The sequence below is a fragment of the Eleginops maclovinus genome, chromosome 15 (genome assembly GCF_036324505.1).
Source record: "Eleginops maclovinus isolate JMC-PN-2008 ecotype Puerto Natales chromosome 15, JC_Emac_rtc_rv5, whole genome shotgun sequence".
Taxonomy (NCBI): Eukaryota; Metazoa; Chordata; class Actinopteri; order Perciformes; family Eleginopidae; genus Eleginops; species Eleginops maclovinus.
In genome coordinates this window covers 55,554-74,437 of record NC_086363.1, presented here as the reverse complement: position 1 = coordinate 74,437, position 18,884 = coordinate 55,554, and the positions used below count along the sequence as shown (strand labels likewise).

General features: G+C 43.3%; 1 protein-coding gene across 8 annotated transcripts; it reads left to right on the top strand.

Moving 5' to 3' along the window:
* The first annotated feature begins 623 nt into the window (after positions 1-623).
* Positions 624-18,613, top strand: zbtb1 (zinc finger and BTB domain containing 1). 8 transcript variants are annotated; one of them, XM_063902869.1, is made up of 3 exons: positions 8,701-9,551; positions 9,636-9,779; positions 9,896-12,630. In XM_063902869.1, the coding sequence occupies exons 2-3, from the start codon at positions 9,667-9,669 to the stop codon at positions 11,889-11,891; spliced, it is 2,109 nt and encodes a 702-aa protein (XP_063758939.1). In that variant the 5' UTR covers positions 8,701-9,551; positions 9,636-9,666; the 3' UTR covers positions 11,892-12,630. The 8 variants fall into 8 exon arrangements, 5 of the variants coding, with proteins under 5 accessions (XP_063758940.1, XP_063758941.1, XP_063758942.1 ...); XR_010167551.1 differs by lacking the exons at positions 8,701-9,551; positions 9,636-9,779; positions 9,896-12,630 and adding exons at positions 624-788; positions 17,659-18,613; XM_063902870.1 differs by lacking the exons at positions 8,701-9,551; positions 9,636-9,779 and adding an exon at positions 624-788.
* Positions 18,614-18,884: the final 271 nt, after the last annotated feature.

The following is an 18,884-nucleotide window of genomic DNA, read 5'->3' as shown; positions in this document are numbered from 1 at the left end:
TCGCGAGAGGACGAGTCAATAGCTGGTCACGTGATCAGAGTCTCACAGGGGGGTGGGGGTGTGGGGAGGGTTGTGGGGAGGGGGGCGGGGGTGAAACCAAAAGAGACAAAAACCTGAAATAAATAGTAAATATTAGAGACAAAAACAGAAAGTACAGTACAGGTAGAGGAACACCTGCACGAGATTATCAGCACTCAAACAATGAAGGTCATCGTTCAATCAACAGAGGAAATATGACGATGATCAGTTATCAAAATAAGCAGAAACAACAACCATAGGTTGATAATAAAACTAATACTAACACATGATATATGATCATTATTTATAAGGATAATACAATGTGTTTAATAGTGTGAACATACAGGGTTCTCAGACCCATTAAATATTGAAGTGGTGATTTAAAGCAGTAATCAGAAAACAGTGGAAAGAACCATTTCATTATTACGTTTAAGAAACAAAGGTATTTCAATGTTCTTAAAGTGCATATATTCAGAGGGGTATTTAAACGTCATAAAACATACAGAAATAATTAGAATACTCTTTAATATACCAATGTTATCTTTATTTCATAACGTTTATTTTGAAGGCCGGCATTCGGACCGGAAGTCTTTTATTGCGTGGTTCTCGGAGGAAGTGCTTTGATCTGCAGGAGGAGAAGAAGAAGAGGCTCGTCCTAAAGAGAGAACCTCCAGAGAGAGAGAGAGAGAGAACCTTCGGAGCTCCAGGAGTTACTGCGGGAGTTATTGATCAGCGCTGCCGAACCGAGACGCCCGGCCTCAGATCAGACGGTGAGTCGGTGAGTTCCTGGAAACAGAGGATCCCCGCGGCCTGCTGTTTGCGGGGCGGTGCGGGGCGGTGCGGAGGTGGGGGGTGGGTGGGGGCTACTGTGTGCGGGGGAGATCACGCATCGACTACTTACTACATCTGGTTTTCAAAATAAAAGATAGGACAAGCTAGAAGTAGTCAAAGTCTTATTTAAGTGTTGATAATATTTCTCAGCATAAATCCAACTTTGAAAGATAAAATAAACACAATGCAAATTACAGCTGTTAACATCTAGGTTCTTATTAACATTTAGGTATTAACATTTAGGTTGTTATTAACATTTAGGTATTAACATTTAGGTTGTAATTAACATTTAGGTTGTTATTAACATTTAGGTTCTTATTAACATTTAGGTTGTAATTAACATTTAGGTTGTAATTAACATTTAGGTTGTTATTAACATTTAGGTATTAACATTTAGGTTGTTATTAACATTTAGGTTGTTATTAACATTTAGGTTGTTATTAACATTTAGGTTGTTATTAACATTTAGGTTGGTATTAACATTTAGGTTCTTATTAACATTTAGGTTGTTATTAACATTTAGGTTGTTATTAACATTTAGGTTGTTATTAACATTTAGGTTGTTATTAACATTTAGGTTGTAATTAACATTTAGGTTCTTATTAACATTTAGGTTGTTATTAACATTTAGGTTGTTATTAACATTTAGGTTGTTATTAACATTTAGGTTGTTATTAACATTTAGGTTCTTATTAACATTTAGGTTGTTATTAACATTTAGGTTGGTATTAACATTTAGGTTGTTATTAACATTTAGGTTGTTATTAACATTTAGGTTGTTATTAACATTTAGGTTGTAATTAACATTTAGGTTCTTATTAACATTTAGGTTCTTATTAACATTTAGGTTCTTATTAACATTTATTAACATTTAGGTATTAACATTTAGGTTGTTATTAACATTTAGGTTGTTATTAACATTTAGGTTGTTATTAACATTTAGGTTGTTATTAACATTTAGGTTGGTATTAACATTTAGGTTGTTATTAACATTTAGGTTGTTATTAACATTTAGGTTCTTATTAACATTTAGGTTCTTATTAACATTTAGGTTCTTATTAACATTTAGGTTCTTATTAACATTTATTAACATTTAGGTTCTTATTAACATTTAGGTTCTTATTAACATTTAGGTTGTTATTAACATTTAGGTTCTTATTAACATTTATTAACATTTAGGTTCTTATTAACATTTAGGTTCTTATTAACATTTAGGTTCTTATTAACATTTAGGTTCTTATTAACATTTATTAACATTTAGGTTCTTATTAACATTTAGGTTCTTATTAACATTTAGGTTGTTATTAACATTTAGGTTCTTATTAACATTTAGGTTCTTATTAACATTTAGGTTCTTATTAACATTTAGGTTCTTATTAACATTTATTAACATTTAGGTATTAACATTTAGGTTGTTATTAACATTTAGGTTGTTATTAACATTTAGGTTGTTATTAACATTTAGGTTGTTATTAACATTTAGGTTGTTATTAACATTTAGGTTGTTATTAACATTTAGGTTGTTATTAACATTTAGGTTGGTATTAACATTTAGGTTGGTATTAACATTTAGGTTCTTATTAACATTTATTAACATTTAGGTTGTTATTAACATTTAGGTTGTTATTAACATTTAGGTATTAACATTTAGGTTGTTATTAACAAGTGTTTGAGGAATATAAAATGTGAGAATAGTTCAGTTACTACAAGCTCTCAGAGATGAATACATCATGATATTGCTATAATCCATTAATAAGACTAAAGACGGTAGCTGTGAGACTGGCTCAGTCTGATCTCTCAGGTCACTCTGTTGGACTTGTTGAGTCTTTTATTTTGGAGGACTGGCCCCAATATTTTCCGGTGTAGTTGCTGTTAGCTTGAAGTGGATAACCGCCGGATCTCCATTTTAGCTGCGGAGTGATCTAGCTGCTGGATCTACAGTAACAACACATGGTATCCAGAGGGGGAGAAGTACTCGGATCTAGTATTTGAGTAAAAGTAGAAGTACTCAGATCTTATACGTGAGTAAAAGTAGAAGTACTCAGATCCTGTACGTGAGTAAAAGTAGAAGTACTCAGATCCTGTACTTGAGTAAAGTACAAGTACTCAGGTCTTGTACTTGAGTAAAGTAGAAGTACTCAGATCTTATACGTGAGTAAAAGTAGAAGTACTCAGATCTTATACGTGAGTAAAAGTAGAAGTACTCAGATCCTGTACTTGAGTAAAGTACAAGTACTCAGGTCTTGTACTTGAGTAAAGTAGAAGTACTCAGATCTTGTACTTGAGTAAAGTAGAAGTACTCAGATCCTGTACTTGAGTAAAGTAGAAGTACTCAGATCTTATACGTGAGTAAAAGTAGAAGTACTCAGATCTTATACGTGAGTAAAAGCAGAAGTACTCAGATCCTGTACTTGAGTAAAGTACAAGTACTCAGGTCTTGTACTTGAGTAAAGTAGAAGTACTCAGATCTTGTACTTGAGTAAAGTAGAAGTACTCAGATCCTGTACTTGAGTAAAGTAGAAGTACTCAGATCTTATACGTGAGTAAAAGCAGAAGTACTCAGATCCTGTACTTGAGTAAAGTACAAGTACTCAGGTCTTGTACTTGAGTAAAGTAGAAGTACTCAGATCCTGTACTTGAGTAAAAGTAGAAGTACTCGGATCTTGTACTTTAGTAAAGTAGAAGTACTCAAATCTTGTACTTGAGTAAAAGTAGAAGTACTCAGACCTTGTACTTTGGTAGAAGTACTCAGATCTTGTACTTTGGTAAAAGTAGAAGTACTCAGACCTTGTACTTTGGTAAAAGTAGAAGTACTCAAATCTTGTACTTTGGTAAAAGTAGAAGTACTCAGACCTTGTACTTTGGTAAAAGTAGAAGTACTCAGATCTTGTACTTGAGTAAAAGTAGAAGTACTCAGATGTTGTACTTTAGTAAAGTAGAAGTACTCAGACCTTGTACTTGAGTAAAAGTAGAAGTACTCAGGTCTTGCACTTGAGTAAAGTAGAAGTACTCAGGTCTTGTACTTGAGTAAAGTAGAAGTACTCAGGTCTTGTACTTGAGTAAAGTAGAAGTACTCAGGTCTTGTACTTGAGTAAAGTAGAAGTACTCAGATCGTGTACTTGAGTAAAGTAGAAGTACTCAGATCTTGTACTTGAGTAAAGTAGAAGTACTCAGATCTTGTACTTGAATAAAGTAGAAGTACTCAGGTCTTGTACTTGAGTAAAGTAGAAGTACTCAGATCTTGTACTTGAGTAAAGTAGAAGTACTCAGGTCTTGTACTTGAGTAAAGTAGAAGTACTCAGGTATTGTACTTTAGTAAAGTAGAAGTACTCAGATCTTGTTCTTGAGTAAAGTAGAAGTACTCAGGTCTTGTACTTGAGTAAAGTAGAAGTACTCAGATCTTGTACTTGAGTAAAGTAGAAGTACTCAGGTATTGTACTTTAGTAAAGTAGAAGTACTCAGGTCTTGTACTTGAGTAAAGTAGAAGTACTCATGTCTTGTACTTGAGTAAAGTAGAAGTACTCAGGTATTGTACTTTAGTAAAGTAGAAGTACTCAGGTCTTGTACTTGAGTAAAGTAGAAGTACTCAGGTCTTGTACTTGAGTAAAGTAGAAGTACTCAGGTCTTGTACTTGAGTAAAGTAGAAGTACTCAGATCTTGTACTTGAGTAAAGTAGAAGTACTCAGGTCTGTACTTGAGTAAAGTAGAAGTACTCAGATCTTATACGTGAGTTAAAGTAGAAGTACTCAGGTCTTGTACTTGAGTAAAGTAGAAGTACTCAGATCTTATACGTGAGTAAAAGTAGAAGTACTCAGATCTTGTACTTTAGTAAAGTAGAAGTACTCAGACCTTGTACTTCAGTAAAGTAGAAGTACTCGGATTGTGTACTTGAGTAAAGTAGAAGTACTCGGATCTTGTACTTTAGTAAAGTAGAAGTACTCAGACCTTGTACTTTGGTAGAAGTACTCAGATCTTGTACTTGAGTAAAAGTAGAAGTACTCAGATCTTGTACTTTAGTAAAAGTAGAAGTACTCAGATCTTGTACTTGAGTAAAGTAGAAGTACTCAGATCTTGTACTTTGGTAAAAGTAGAAGTACTCAGACCTTGTACTTGGTAAAAGTAGAAGTACTCAGATCTTGTACTTGAGTAAAAGTAGAAGTACTCAGATGTTGTACTTTAGTAAAGTAGAAGTACTCAGACCTTGTACTTGAGTAAAAGTAGAAGTACTCAGGTCTTGCACTTGAGTAAAGTAGAAGTACTCAGGTCTTGTACTTGAGTAAAGTAGAAGTACTCAGGTCTTGTACTTGAGTAAAGTAGAAGTACTCAGGTCTTGTACTTGAGTAAAGTAGAAGTACTCAGATCTTGTACTTGAGTAAAGTAGAAGTACTCAGATCTTGTACTTGAGTAAAGTAGAAGTACTCAGGTCTTGTACTTGAGTAAAGTAGAAGTACTCAGGTCTTGTACTTGAGTAAAGTAGAAGTACTCAGGTCTTGTACTTGAGTAAAGTAGAAGTACTCAGATCGTGTACTTGAGTAAAGTAGAAGTACTCAGATCTTGTACTTGAGTAAAGTAGAAGTACTCAGATCTTGTACTTGAATAAAGTAGAAGTACTCAGGTCTTGTACTTGAGTAAAGTAGAAGTACTCAGGTCCTGTACTTGAGTAAAGTAGAAGTACTCAGATCTTATACGTGAGTTAAAGTAGAAGTACTCAGGTCTTGTACTTTAGTAAAGGAGAAGTACTCAGGTCTTGTACTTGAGTAAAGTAGAAGTACTCAGGTCTTGTACTTGAGTAAAGTAGAAGTACTCAGGTCTTGTACTTGAGTAAAGTAGAAGTACTCAGGTCTTGTACTTGAGTAAAGTAGAAGTACTCAGGTCTTGTACTTGAGTAAAGTAGAAGTACTCAGATCTTATACGTGAGTAAAAGTAGAAGTACTCAGATCTTGTACTTTAGTAAAGTAGAAGTACTCAGACCTTGTACTTCAGTAAAAGTAGAAGTACTCGGATTGTGTACTTGAGTAAAAGTAGAAGTACTCGGATCTTGTACTTTAGTAAAGTAGAAGTACTCAAATCTTGTACTTGAGTAAAAGTAGAAGTACTCAGACCTTGTACTTTGGTAGAAGTACTCAGATCTTGTACTTGAGTAAAAGTAGAAGTACTCAGATCTTGTACTTTAGTAAAAGTAGAAGTACTCAGATCTTGTACTTGAGTAAAGTAGAAGTACTCAGATCTTGTACTTTGGTAAAAGTAGAAGTACTCAGACCTTGTACTTTGGTAAAAGTAGAAGTACTCAGGTCTTGTACTTGAGTAAAGTAGAAGTACTCAGGTCTTGTACTTGAGTAAAGTAGAAGTACTCAGGTCTTGTACTTGAGTAAAGTAGAAGTACTCAGATCTTGTACTTGAGTAAAGTAGAAGTACTCAGATCTTGTACTTGAGTAAAGTAGAAGTACTCAGGTCTTGTACTTGAGTAAAGTAGAAGTACTCAGGTCTTGTACTTGAGTAAAGTAGAAGTACTCAGATCTTGTACTTGAGTAAAGTAGAAGTACTCAGATCTTGTACTTGAGTAAAGTAGAAGTACTCAGATCTTGTACTTGAGTAAAGTAGAAGTACTCAGGTCTTGTACTTGAGTAAAGTAGAAGTACTCAGGTCTTGTACTTGAGTAAAGTAGAAGTACTCAGGTCTTGTACTTGAGTAAAGTAGAAGTACTCAGATCGTGTACTTGAGTAAAGTAGAAGTACTCAGATCTTGTACTTGAGTAAAGTAGAAGTACTCAGATCTTGTACTTGAGTAAAGTAGAAGTACTCAGGTCTTGTACTTGAGTAAAGTAGAAGTACTCAGGTCTGTACTTGAGTAAAGTAGAAGTACTCAGATCTTGTACTTGAGTAAAGTAGAAGTACTCAGGTCTTGTACTTGAGTAAAGGAGAAGTACTCAGGTCTTGTACTTGAGTAAAGTAGAAGTACTCAGGTCTTGTACTTGAGTAAAGTAGAAGTACTCAGGTCTTGTACTTGAGTAAAGTAGAAGTACTCAGATCTTGTACTTGAGTAAAAGTAGAAGTACTCAGATCTTGTACTTTAGTAAAGTAGAAGTACTCAGATCTTGTACTTGAGTAAAAGTAGAAGTACTCGGATCTGTGTACTTGAGTAAAGTAGAAGTACTCAGATCTTGTACTTGAGTAAAGTAGAAGTACTCAGATCTTGTACTTGAGTAAAGTAGAAGTACTCAGACCTTGTACTTTGGTAGAAGTACTCAGATCTTGTACTTGAGTAAAAGTAGAAGTACTCAGATCTTGTACTTTAGTAAAAGTAGAAGTACTCAGATCTTGTACTTGAGTAAAGTAGAAGTACTCAGATCTTGTACTTGAGTAAAAGTAGAAGTACTCAGACCTTGTACTTTGGTAAAGTAGAAGTACTCAGGTCTTGTACTTGAGTAAAAGTAGAAGTACTCAGATGTTGTACTTTAGTAAAGTAGAAGTACTCAGACCTTGTACTTGAGTAAAGTAGAAGTACTCAGGTCTTGTACTTGAGTAAAGTAGAAGTACTCAGGTCTTGTACTTGAGTAAAGTAGAAGTACTCAGGTCTTGTACTTGAGTAAAGTAGAAGTACTCAGATCTTGTACTTGAGTAAAGTAGAAGTACTCAGATCTTGTACTTGAGTAAAGTAGAAGTACTCAGGTCTTGTACTTGAGTAAAGTAGAAGTACTCAGATCTTGTACTTGAGTAAAGTAGAAGTACTCAGGTCTTGTACTTGAGTAAAGTAGAAGTACTCAGGTCTTGTACTTGAGTAAAGTAGAAGTACTCAGGTCTTGTACTTGAGTAAAGTAGAAGTACTCAGATCGTGTACTTGAGTAAAGTAGAAGTACTCAGATCTTGTACTTGAGTAAAGTAGAAGTACTCAGATCTTGTACTTGAGTAAAGTAGAAGTACTCAGGTCTTGTACTTGAGTAAAGTAGAAGTACTCAGGTCTTGTACTTTAGTAAAGTAGAAGTACTCAGGTCTTGTACTTTAGTAAAGTAGAAGTACTCAGGTCTTGTACTTGAGTAAAGTAGAAGTACTCAGGTCTTGTACTTGAGTAAAGTAGAAGTACTCAGATCTTATACGTGAGTAAAGTAGAAGTACTCAGATCTTGTACTTTAGTAAAGTAGAAGTACTCGGATTGTGTACTTGAGTAAAAGTAGAAGTACTCGGATCTTGTACTTTAGTAAAGTAGAAGTACTCAGATCTTGTACTTGAGTAAAGTAGAAGTACTCAGATCTTGTACTTTGGTAAAGTAGAAGTACTCAGATCTTGTACTTGAGTAAAGTAGAAGTACTCAAATCTTGTACTTTGGTAGAAGTACTCAGATCTTGTACTTGAGTAAAAGTAGAAGTACTCAGATCTTGTACTTTAGTAAAGTAGAAGTACTCAGATCTTGTACTTGAGTAAAGTAGAAGTACTCAGATCTTGTACTTTGGTAAAAGTAGAAGTACTCAGACCTTGTACTTTGGTAAAGTAGAAGTACTCAGATCTTGTACTTGAGTAAAGTAGAAGTACTCAGATGTTGTACTTTAGTAAAGTAGAAGTACTCAGACCTTGTACTTGAGTAAAGTAGAAGTACTCAGGTCTTGCACTTGAGTAAAGTAGAAGTACTCAGGTCTTGTACTTGAGTAAAGTAGAAGTACTCAGTCTTGTACTTGAGTAAAGTAGAAGTACTCAGATCTTGTACTTGAGTAAAGTAGAAGTACTCAGGTCTTGTACTTGAGTAAAGTAGAAGTACTCAGGTCTTGTACTTGAGTAAAGTAGAAGTACTCAGATCTTGTACATGAGTAAAGTAGAAGTACTCAGGTCTTGTACTTGAGTAAAGTAGAAGTACTCAGGTCTTGTACTTGAGTAAAGTAGAAGTACTCAGGTCTTGTACTTGAGTAAAGTAGAAGTACCAGAGTGTAGGAATACTCTGTCACAGTAAAGTATTCTAAATGTTCCTCCAGTGAAAGTAGAAAGTACTCTCCTCTAAATGTACTTAAAGTAGCGACAGTAAAAGTAGTCATTGTCTGATTGGTCCATTTCAGAATAATATCTCTGATATGTTTTATAATGATTGATCATTAAAGTGTTCTCAGAGCTGGTAAAGGTGCAGCTAGTTTGAATGCTTTGTATACTGCAGGGTAGCTGCTGGATCTACTGCAGGGGAACTACAGTCTGATTGAAGGGTTATATTTACCTTCAGTAATCCAGATCTGTTTTTTCAGAACTCTTTCCAGGAGTCTGGTTCTCTACTCTGGTATCATAGAAGAAACGTTGTGTTTTAATTGTTATGCATTTCACTTTTAAAGCATCAGATCTCAAAATCTTTCCACTGAGTCCCAGCAGAGACAATGTTCTGTCTTTAATACTCAGTACTGTTGTCACGATACCGAGTCAGGAATTGCGATTTCGGTACTTTTCTTAAAACAGGGGAAACCGTCCTAAATGTCATTATTGTGCTTTATTTCAAACCTGGAGAAAAAAATCAGTCAAACAAAGTAGCTATAGATGAATACTTGATTCCAAAGGTACATTAACTTTTAATAACACAGGAGAAACAAAGGGAGTGCTCTCTCTCCCCCTCTCCCTGTCTCCCTCTCCTGACAGCCAGTGGTATCCGTCTCATGCAGCTCAATGATCCAGCAGGGTTTCCCACAGCACTTTACAGCGGCCGCCTAAGCAACGCACGCCTGCACCTTAACTCAGGTCTTCCAAAACTACATATTTGTGTGATATTCGCCGTGTTACTCTGTCCTGTTTTCTCTCATTCCAAACCGTGACCAACGGCAGCCTCTTCTCCGCAGAACGCATTAAAAAAGTAATGATAAAAAGAACGTGCAGGCCTACCTCACCCTGCGCGCCTTCTCTCTCTCTCTCTCCCCCCGTCAGTCCGTCCGTCCGTCCCCCCGTCAGTCAGGCGGCAACGCTGTCTCGGTTGGTCTTTCTTAAGTCTGCACAGTATATTTGGTCTTTGGTCGGTTCAAAGAGTGACTTTTGATATGTTTGAACATTGAGGATGTTGACGATGATGTGTTGCTGGTTGTGTGCAGGGTGATGGCGAGGCCGAGCCACAGCGACCACGTCCTCCAGCAGCTCAACAACCAGCGTGAGTGGGGCTTCCTGTGCGACTGCCTCATTGCCATCGGGGACATCTACTTCAGGGCGCACAAGGCCGTCCTGGCCGCCTGCAGCTCTTACTTCAGGATGATGTTCATCCGGGACCAGCAGGGGGCAGGTCGCCTGGACCTCAGCAACATGCAGATCAGTGCCGAGTGCTTCGACCTCATCCTACAGCTCATGTACCTGGGCCGCATCGTCGTGGGCAGCTATGAGTTCGAGGAGCTGAAGGCCTCCATGGCGTACCTGCAGATGTACTACATCCCCGACTCGCTGGAGGACCTCAGAGACATCAGGAGCTCCAACCCAACTCCATCATCCTCGGCCTCCTCATCCAGTTCCTCCTCTGGTGCCACCGCCGGGAAAATGATGTTCGGAGTACGTATGTACGAGCAGCGGCCGGCAGTACAGGAAGTGGAGACCTTTCCCAAAGCTAACAGCAGCGCCGCTGGGCGCCCAGCTGCTGCCAACAGGCCGGCGGAGGAAGTGGCTAACACACCTCTGAAGGTGGCGCCACCGCTGGTAGACGGAGCAGCCGATCAGCCATGTGACTTGAGGAAGAGGCCCGGCGGCAGGAGTGCGGCTCTCAAAGACCGACCTCGATTCGGCCGCACTTACACCTGCGACGACTGCGGCTTCGTCTTCAGCTGCGAGAAACTTCTAATCGAGCACATCCTGACCTGCACCAACCGGAAGGCCTTCCATCAGCCCAGAGGCAACATGGAGGGGGAGGCTGAGAGCTCCGCCTCCGAGAGCACGGATGAACACAGGGTCATCTGTAAAGGCGAGGACGGCTGGCCTGAAGCAAAGGCCGATTCCGCCCTCAGGTCAGTGGCGGCCGGCACAGACAGCGAACCCGGCTCCACCAGGGCTCTCTCTATCAAGACAGAACCGGAGGACGGCGTGTTCCCTGAGATAGAGGTGGTCCGGGTCGGTGAGCACACCACCACAAACTGTATAGCACGGCTCAGTGACGCAACACGAAGCAACTTGCAGGGCGAGAAAGCAGCGTCCGACTGCGTCCGCGACCCACAGCCCGGAGTCTCAGGCGAGCCTTATGAAGGCCACATGTCGAGCAGTGAAGACTCAGGAGTCCCTGCCAAGCTCCGAAAGCTTAAAGACGAGAAGCAGGACAGCGATGGGGCCCCCTGTGAACTCTGCGGCGCTCTGTTAACGGACGAGGACAAGTCCGCCCACTACCTGTCCAACCACATGGGTCATATATGCGCCTGCGGGAGGTGTGGTCAGGTGCTGATCAAAGGCCGCCAGCTGCAGGAGCATGCAGAGCGCTGCGGCGAGTCCCAGGGCGGCGACTCGGAGGATGAGGCGTCACTGCCGGAGGAGCCGCAGGGGATGGAGGAGGTTCTGCTGGAGGCAGCTGACCTGGCCTGCCCTCACTGCGGAATGCTGTTCCAGAGCGAAGGCCTGGCGTTGGACCACGCCCTGTCCTGCCACGAGCAGGAGCTGTTCCGGCCAGTATTGCTCGAGGAGGGCGGCGAACCCGATCACCGCCGCAAACACTTCTGCAGCATCTGCGGCAAGGGCTTTTACCAGCGCTGCCACCTGCGGGAGCACTACACCGTGCACACCAAGGAGAAGCAGTTCACCTGTCAGACCTGCGGGAAGCAGTTCCTGCGGGAGCGCCAGCTGCGCCTGCACACTGACATGCACAAAGGCATGGCGCGCTACGTGTGCCCCGTCTGCGACCAGGGCACCTTCCTCAAACACGACCACGTCCGACACATGATCTCCCACCTGTCAGCCGGGGAGACCATCTGCCAGGTGTGCTTCCAGATCTTCCCCGGCGGAGAGCAGCTAGAGAAGCACATGGACGTTCACCTGTACATCTGCGGCGTCTGCGGGGAGAAGTTCCGCCTCCGAAAGGACATGCGCAGCCACTACAACTCCAAGCACACCAAGAGACTATAGGACGCTGCAAGCTCCATTCTCAAGAAGCCATACATGTGAGAACAAATGAACGCACTCGAACACCAAAAAGAAACTGGATCTGCACTTTGAGAGAATATGCAACCTGAGCAGCTGACGGCTTCCAGTCAGGACTTCCCTCAGGTCCCTGGTCCTGATGAGAGACACTTTAGAAACTGCTGCAGGTCTCTCCACAGCTCAACCGCCTTACTGGACGTCTGTTCCGATTAATATTTAATACAGGACCTGCGATTCTGTCCAAAAACCCAAAGAGTCTCAACCATCCTCCCGCAGCTCGTCGACATCTGAAGTGCGATTTCCTCGTGGCGCCACCTGTTGGAGAAGTAATATGTATGAACCAGGGGGTGGGGGATGTAAACATGGTTCACCTGGTGCTCTGCCAGCATCCAGATTAAACACCATATGAGTCTGTTTGCAGCTCATGGAGTCCTAGTGAACCCGGACAGGTAGAGGACATCAGAACATCATATATGGTGTTCTGATTCCCTCTACCTGTCCGGGTTCTCCGTATTGTGACAGGATCCGGGTCCTGTACTCGCTCTGGGTGTTGGGTTTCTTACAGGTTTTGTATTTATACAAACATTAACCACCTAACAGTGGTGCACTAACACGGTATCAGTGTCACATTCTCACAGTGATGCATGCTGGGGGATTTCAGGCCTCATGTCCTGTGTTCAGTTTGAAGCTCTCAATAAACCAAGTCCCTTTCTGTTGGAGGAAACGTCTCTTTGTTATTTCAGTTCTGCAGGGTCACCTGGTTCTGGTTCTGGTTCTGCTTGTAAACACACCTGCCTGTCATGAAACCTGCCAAACCCCCACACACAGTTCAGGACTCATAATGCTGACCCATGTCAGGGTTCAGCACTTTGTTGCCTCTAGAGAAGACCAATCACAGCCCTGAACCAACCAATCAAACACAGAGGCCGAGGACTTCCTATCAAAGCCATGTTTAATGACAAATAGACTTTTGTGTGTGTGTGTGTGTGTGTGTGTGTGTGTGTGTGTGTGTGTGTGTGTGTGTGTGTGTGTGTGTGTGTGTGTGTGTGTGTGTGTGTGTGTGTGTGTGTGTGTGTGTGTGTGTCTACAGGACCCTCTGCAGGCTTTAGGAGGAGGTCAGTCTCAATAGAGAGACAGGGTGATTAAAGCGAGCTGCTGATGGTCAGATGTTCAGATCCATATCTGTTTAAAAGGCGTCAGAGGTAAACCTGGGGGGGGTCTGAACTCTGAGGCTCCTGAGCCTCTGAGGGGGTCTGAACTCCTGTTTATCAGCGTTCAGGCCTCGGCTGACCCCTTTCACTGAGGATCGAAACAGAATGCTGATGATGACTCACCGTTTACTGTGACACTGAAGCCCACAGAACCCGGGAGACCAAAGTACCTGAAGTAAAGATTTCATGTGTTTACCCAACGCTGGGCAAAGAGTAAAGTCTGCAGGGGTTTGTTTATCAAGCAGTGTGTAGCTGCAGGGGTGGCGAGAGAACTCAGATCCTGTACTTCAGTAAGAGTAGGGAAGATGGCAAGCAGCTGGTTGGTGTTGTTGGCGCTCTGTGCCACCACCCGGGCTCACACCCCCACACTGGAACATGGGGACGACCTCTTTAACCCGGAGAAAACCACAGAAGAAGAGCTGAGGGTCCTGGTGCAGCAGCTGATGGCCCGAAGCTGGAGCGAGGTGAGTCCTGCAGACATCTGGAGACAGGAGGCTCCTGCTGCTCCTGCTGCTCCTGCTGCTCCTTCTGTTTGGTGTCTAGAAATGCTCAGGTGTTGTTTGAACCGTAACAAAAAGTCTGGTCTGGAGTTAAGAAGCAGTGTTGGGCAGGTTACTTCCAGCATGTAATCCAGTACCTGTTCCTGACTCCTGTCTTCTTAAAGTAATACATTACATCATCACTGTCTCTGAACTGTGATGCGTTACTCTACTCTGAGTTACTCTGAGTGACTCTGAGTGACTCTGAGTGACTCTCACCAGAATAACCTCTAAAGTTTGGCTTTAAATGCTAACATGTAGTTTACTGCAGCTCAGTAATTAAAGCTCTCTATCTGGCAGTACATGCTGAACATGAGGGAAGAGCTAGAGGTTAAACTGCTGCTCCGTTTCAGTGGGCTGGATAATATGTGATACCGGTACCGTGACGTCTCTGTGTGTCATTAATAACATGTGAGTGGAGCCTCTGCACGGCCCTGTGACCTGCTGGGTAGGAACCAGTCTCTATGCAGCGTTAGCTCACCTGGTCATTGGTGTGTTAACGGGGATTTGGCTGACAAGCTTTCTGAAAGCCGGAGATTCCACAGAGGACAGAGGCTGCAGATCTTCAACACTCTGCCACGAGACTCTGAAGGTCTCAGGGTTCAAGCAGCAGACCCAGAGAGAGAGTCCTTCTGTTGCTTCAGCCTGCAGCTCTGCACTGTGAGCCTGCAGCTCTGCACTGTGAGTCTGCAGCTCTGCACTGTGAGCCTGCAGCTCTGCACTGTGAGCCTGCAGCTCTGCATGGTGAGCCTGCAGCTCTGCACTGTGAGCCTGCAGCTCTGCGTCGTGAGTCTGCAGCTCTGCACTGTGAGCCTGCAGCTCTGCATGGTGAGTCTGCAGCTCTGCATGGTGAGCCTGTAGCGCTGCATGATGAGCCTACAGCTCTGCATGGTGAGCCTGCAGCTCTGCACTGTGAGCCTGCAGCTCTGCGTCGTGAGTCTGCAGCTCTGCATGATGAGCCTACAGCTCTGCATGGTGAGCCTACAGCTCTGCATGGTGAGCCTGCAGCTCTGCACTGTGAGTCTGCAGCTCTGCGTCGTGAGTCTGCAGCTCTGCATGGTGAGCCTGCAGCTCTGCACTGTGAGCCTGCAGCTCTGCATGGTGAGCCTGCAGCTCTGCACTGTGAGTCTGCAGCTCTGCGTCGTGAGTCTGCAACTCTGCATGGTGAGCCTGTAGCTCTGCATGATGAGCCTGCAGCTCTGCATGGTGAGCCTGCAGCTCTGCACTGTGAGCCTGCAGCTCTGCATGGTGAGCCTGCAGCTCTGCACTGTGAGTCTGCAGCTCTGCGTCGTGAGTCTGCAGCTCTGCATGGTGAGCCTGTAGCTCTGCATGGTGAGCCTGCAGCTCTGCGTCGTGAGTCTGCAGCTCTGCATCGTGAGTCTGCAGCTCTGCGTCGTGAGTCTGCAGCTCTGCATGGTGAGTCTGCAGCTCTGCATCGTGAGTCTGCAGCTCTGCGTCGTGAGCCTGCAGCTCTGCACTGTGAGCCTGCAGCTCTGCATGGTGAGCCTGCAGCTCTGCACTGTGAGTCTGCAGCTCTGCGTCGTGAGTCTGCAGCTCTGCATGGTGAGCCTGTAGCTCTGCATGGTGAGCCTGCAGCTCTGCGTCGTGAGTCTGCAGCTCTGCATCGTGAGTCTGCAGCTCTGCGTCGTGAGTCTGCAGCTCTGCGTCGTGAGTCTGCAGCTCTGCATGGTGAGCCTGTAGCTCTGCGTCGTGAGCCTACAGCTCTGCATGGTGAGTCTGCAGCTCTGCATCGTGAGTCTGCAGCTCTGCGTCGTGAGTCTGCGGCTCTGCATGGTGAGCCTGTAGCTCTGCGTCGTGAGCCTACAGCTCTGCATGGTGAGTCTGCAGCTCTGCATGGTGAGCCTGTAGCTCTGCGTCGTGAGCCTACAGCTCTGCATGGTGAGCCTGCAGCTCTGCACTGTGAGCCTGCAGCTCTGCGTCGTGAGTGTGCAGCTCTGCATCGTGAGTCTGCAGCTCTGCGTCGTGAGTCTGCAGCTCTGCATCATGAGCCTGCAGCTCTGCATGGTGAGCCTGTAGCTCTGCATGGTGAACCTGCAGCTCTGCATCATGAGCCTGCAGCTCTGCATCTTGAGTCTACAGCTCTGCATGGTGAGCCTGCAGCTCTGCATGGTGAGTCTGTTCCTGAGTTACTATTCTACCTGCAGTTGTTTCTCTGGTGTCAGAATGTCTCGTGATGTTTGTGAGTTCTTAGAAACTAAACACCACATCATTTAAAATGTGTTGTAACTGTTACTGAGAGGTAACAGGTATTATGTTACCCACATTTCAGAAGTACTGCGTTATATTACTGCGTTACAGCAACAAGTAATATAACTGTTACTCCGGTACTTTTGTAAGGCGTTACACCCAACACTGTTAAGAACTGTGTGATGGCTCTGGATCATTAGCATGTTAGCATGTGTCAGGTCCTCCCCCCCCCCCCCCCCCGTAGTGTGTTTTGCTAGTGCATGTAAACGGTCTGCAAAGGCTAACATTGCTTTGTTCTTTCCAGAGAAAGTTTCCTTTGGAGACTCCTTTGTTTACTTCAGGAACATAGTGACATCACTATAGAACGCTCGTTCTGCTATTGGCTAGCGCTCCAACACATGTACGTGATAGGCTAGCATAGGCGGGACATCTATAAGCGGTTGCCCAATCAAAACTAACACTTTATTGTGTGTGTGTGTGTGTGTGTGTGTGTGTGTGTGTGTGTGTGTGTGTGTGTGTGTGTGTGTGTGTGTGTGTGTGTGTGTGTGTGTGTGTGTGTGTGTGTGTGTGTGTGTGTGTGTGTTCCTGCAGGTCACTCTCCTGTTGACACATGACTTCACGTCTCCACCGCTAAGCTAAAGGAGGCTAATGTTGGGCTGATGACATTAAGTTGTCTCATCTAGACACATTCTAGAAGCCTCTGTTTTTAAATTCACCATTTACCGGTTCAGTCATAATGCTGACTCATGTCAGGGTTCTGGACTCATAATGCTGACTCATGTCTGGGTTCAGGACTCATAATGCTGACTTATGTCAGGGTTTAGGACTCATAATGCTGACTCATGTCAGGGTTCTGGACTCATAATGCTGACTCATGTCAGGGTTCAGGACTCATAATGCTGACTCATGTCAGGGTTCAGGACTCATAATGCTGACTCATGTCAGGGTTCAGGACTCATAATGCTGACTCATGTCAGGGTTTAGGACTCATAATGCTGACTCATGTCAGGGTTCAGGTTTCATAATGCTGACTCATGTCAGGGTTTATGACTCATAATGCTGACTCATGTCAGGGTTCAGGACTCATAATCGTGACTCATGTCAGGGTTCAGGACTCATAATGCTGACTCATGTCAGGGTTCAGGACTCCTAATCGTGACTCATGTCAGGTTCAGGACTCATAATGCTGACTCATGTCAGGGTTCAGGACTCCTAATCGTGACTCATGTCAGGGTTCAGGACTCATAATGCCGACTCATGTCAGGGTTCAGGTTTCATAATGCTGACTCATGTCAGGGTTTAGGACTCATAATGCTGACTCATGTCAGGGTTCAGGTTTCATAATGCTGACTCATGTCAGGGTTTATGACTCATAATGCTGACTCATGTCAGGGTTCAGGACTCCTAATCGTGACTCATGTCAGGGTTCAGGACTCATAATCGTGACTCATGTCAGGGTTCAGGACTCATAATGCTGACTCATGTCAGGGTTCAGGACTCATAATGCTGACTCATGTCAGGGTTCAGGACTCCTAATCGTGACTTATGTCAGGGTTCAGGACTCCTAATCGTGACTCATGTCAGGGTTCAGGACTCATAATGCTGACTCATGTCAGGGTTCAGGACTCATAATGCTGACTCATGTCAGGGTTCAGGACTCATAATGCTGACTCATGTCAGGGTTCAGGACTCATAATGCTGACTCATGTCAGGGTTCAGGACTCATAATGCTGACTCATGTCAGGGTTCAGGACTCATGATGCTGACTCATGTTGTGTTTCTGAATGTCTGCAGGCGTCTTCACGGCCCCCCTGAAGGGTCTCTACTACGTCCGCTTCACCGGCAGCGTTGGAAGCTCGGGGACCCTGAACGCAGCGCTGATTAAGAATGGTGTGAACATGTTCGCTGTGTTCGATACCCGCGGCATGCACGGCAGCGCCTCCAACGGGATGGTGCTGGAGCTGCAGGCGACTGGCTGTCCGTCACACTGTGGAGCTAGCAGAGCGTCCTCGACCAGAGGAGGATCAGCACCTTCAGCGGCTTCCTGCTGCAGCCGCTGCAGGAGACTCCTGCTCCTCCTCCTGCTCCTCCTGCAGCACCCTCTGCAAGCGAATGAGGGAACTAAGTACTGTACTGAAGTACAATTTAGACGTACTTTACTTTACTTGAGTATCTCAATGTTATGCTACTGTGTACTTTTACTGCACTCCCTTTATCTAACACCTGTAGTTATTTACAGATCTGGATTACTGAAGGTAAATATAACCCCTTAAATCAGACTGTAGTTCCCCTGCAGTAAATCCAGCAGCTACCCTGCAGTATACAAAGCATTCAAACTAGCTGCACCTTTACCAGCTCTGAGAACACTTTACTGATCAATCATTATAAAACATATCAGAGATATTATTCTGAAATGGACCAATCAGACAATGACTACTTTTACTGTCGCTACTTTAAGTACATTTAGAGGAGAGTACTTTCTACTTTCACTGGAGGAACATTTAGAATACTTTCACTGTGACAGAGTATTCCTACACTCTGGTACTTCTACTTTACTCAAGTACAAGACCTGAGTACTTCTACTTTACTCAAGTACAAGACCTGAGTACTTCTAGTTTTACTCAAGTACAAGATCTGAGTACTTCTACTTTACTCAAGTACAAGATCTGAGTACTTCTACTTTTACTCAAGTACAAGACCTGAGTACTTCTACTTTACTCAAGTACAAGATCTGAGTACTTCTACTTTACTCAAGTACAAGACCTGAGTACTTCTACTTTACTCAAGTACAAGACCTGAGTACTTTTTACTTTACTCAAAATACAAAACCTTTAGTAAATTCTACCCTTTTCTCCAAAATTTCAAGCCTGAGTACTTCAAATTTTCTCAATACAAGGACCTGGTACTTCTACTTTACCAAGGGACCCAAAACTGAGTAAATTCTTCCCTTTTCTCAAATACAAGACCCGATACTTCTACTTTTCTCAAGAACAAGACCGAGTACTTTTACCCTTTCTCAA

What these genes read in the sequence shown, in the direction of transcription:
- zbtb1 (XM_063902869.1), top strand. Translation starts at nt 9,667, where the DNA reads ATGATAAAAAGAACGTGCAGGCCTACCTCACCCTGCGCGCCTTCTCTC. An exon ending in CAGGCGGCAACGCTGTCTCG is followed by an intron (nt 9,780 to 9,895) that starts GTTGGTCTTTCT and finishes GGTTGTGTGCAG; the next exon opens with GGTGATGGCGAGGCCGAGCC.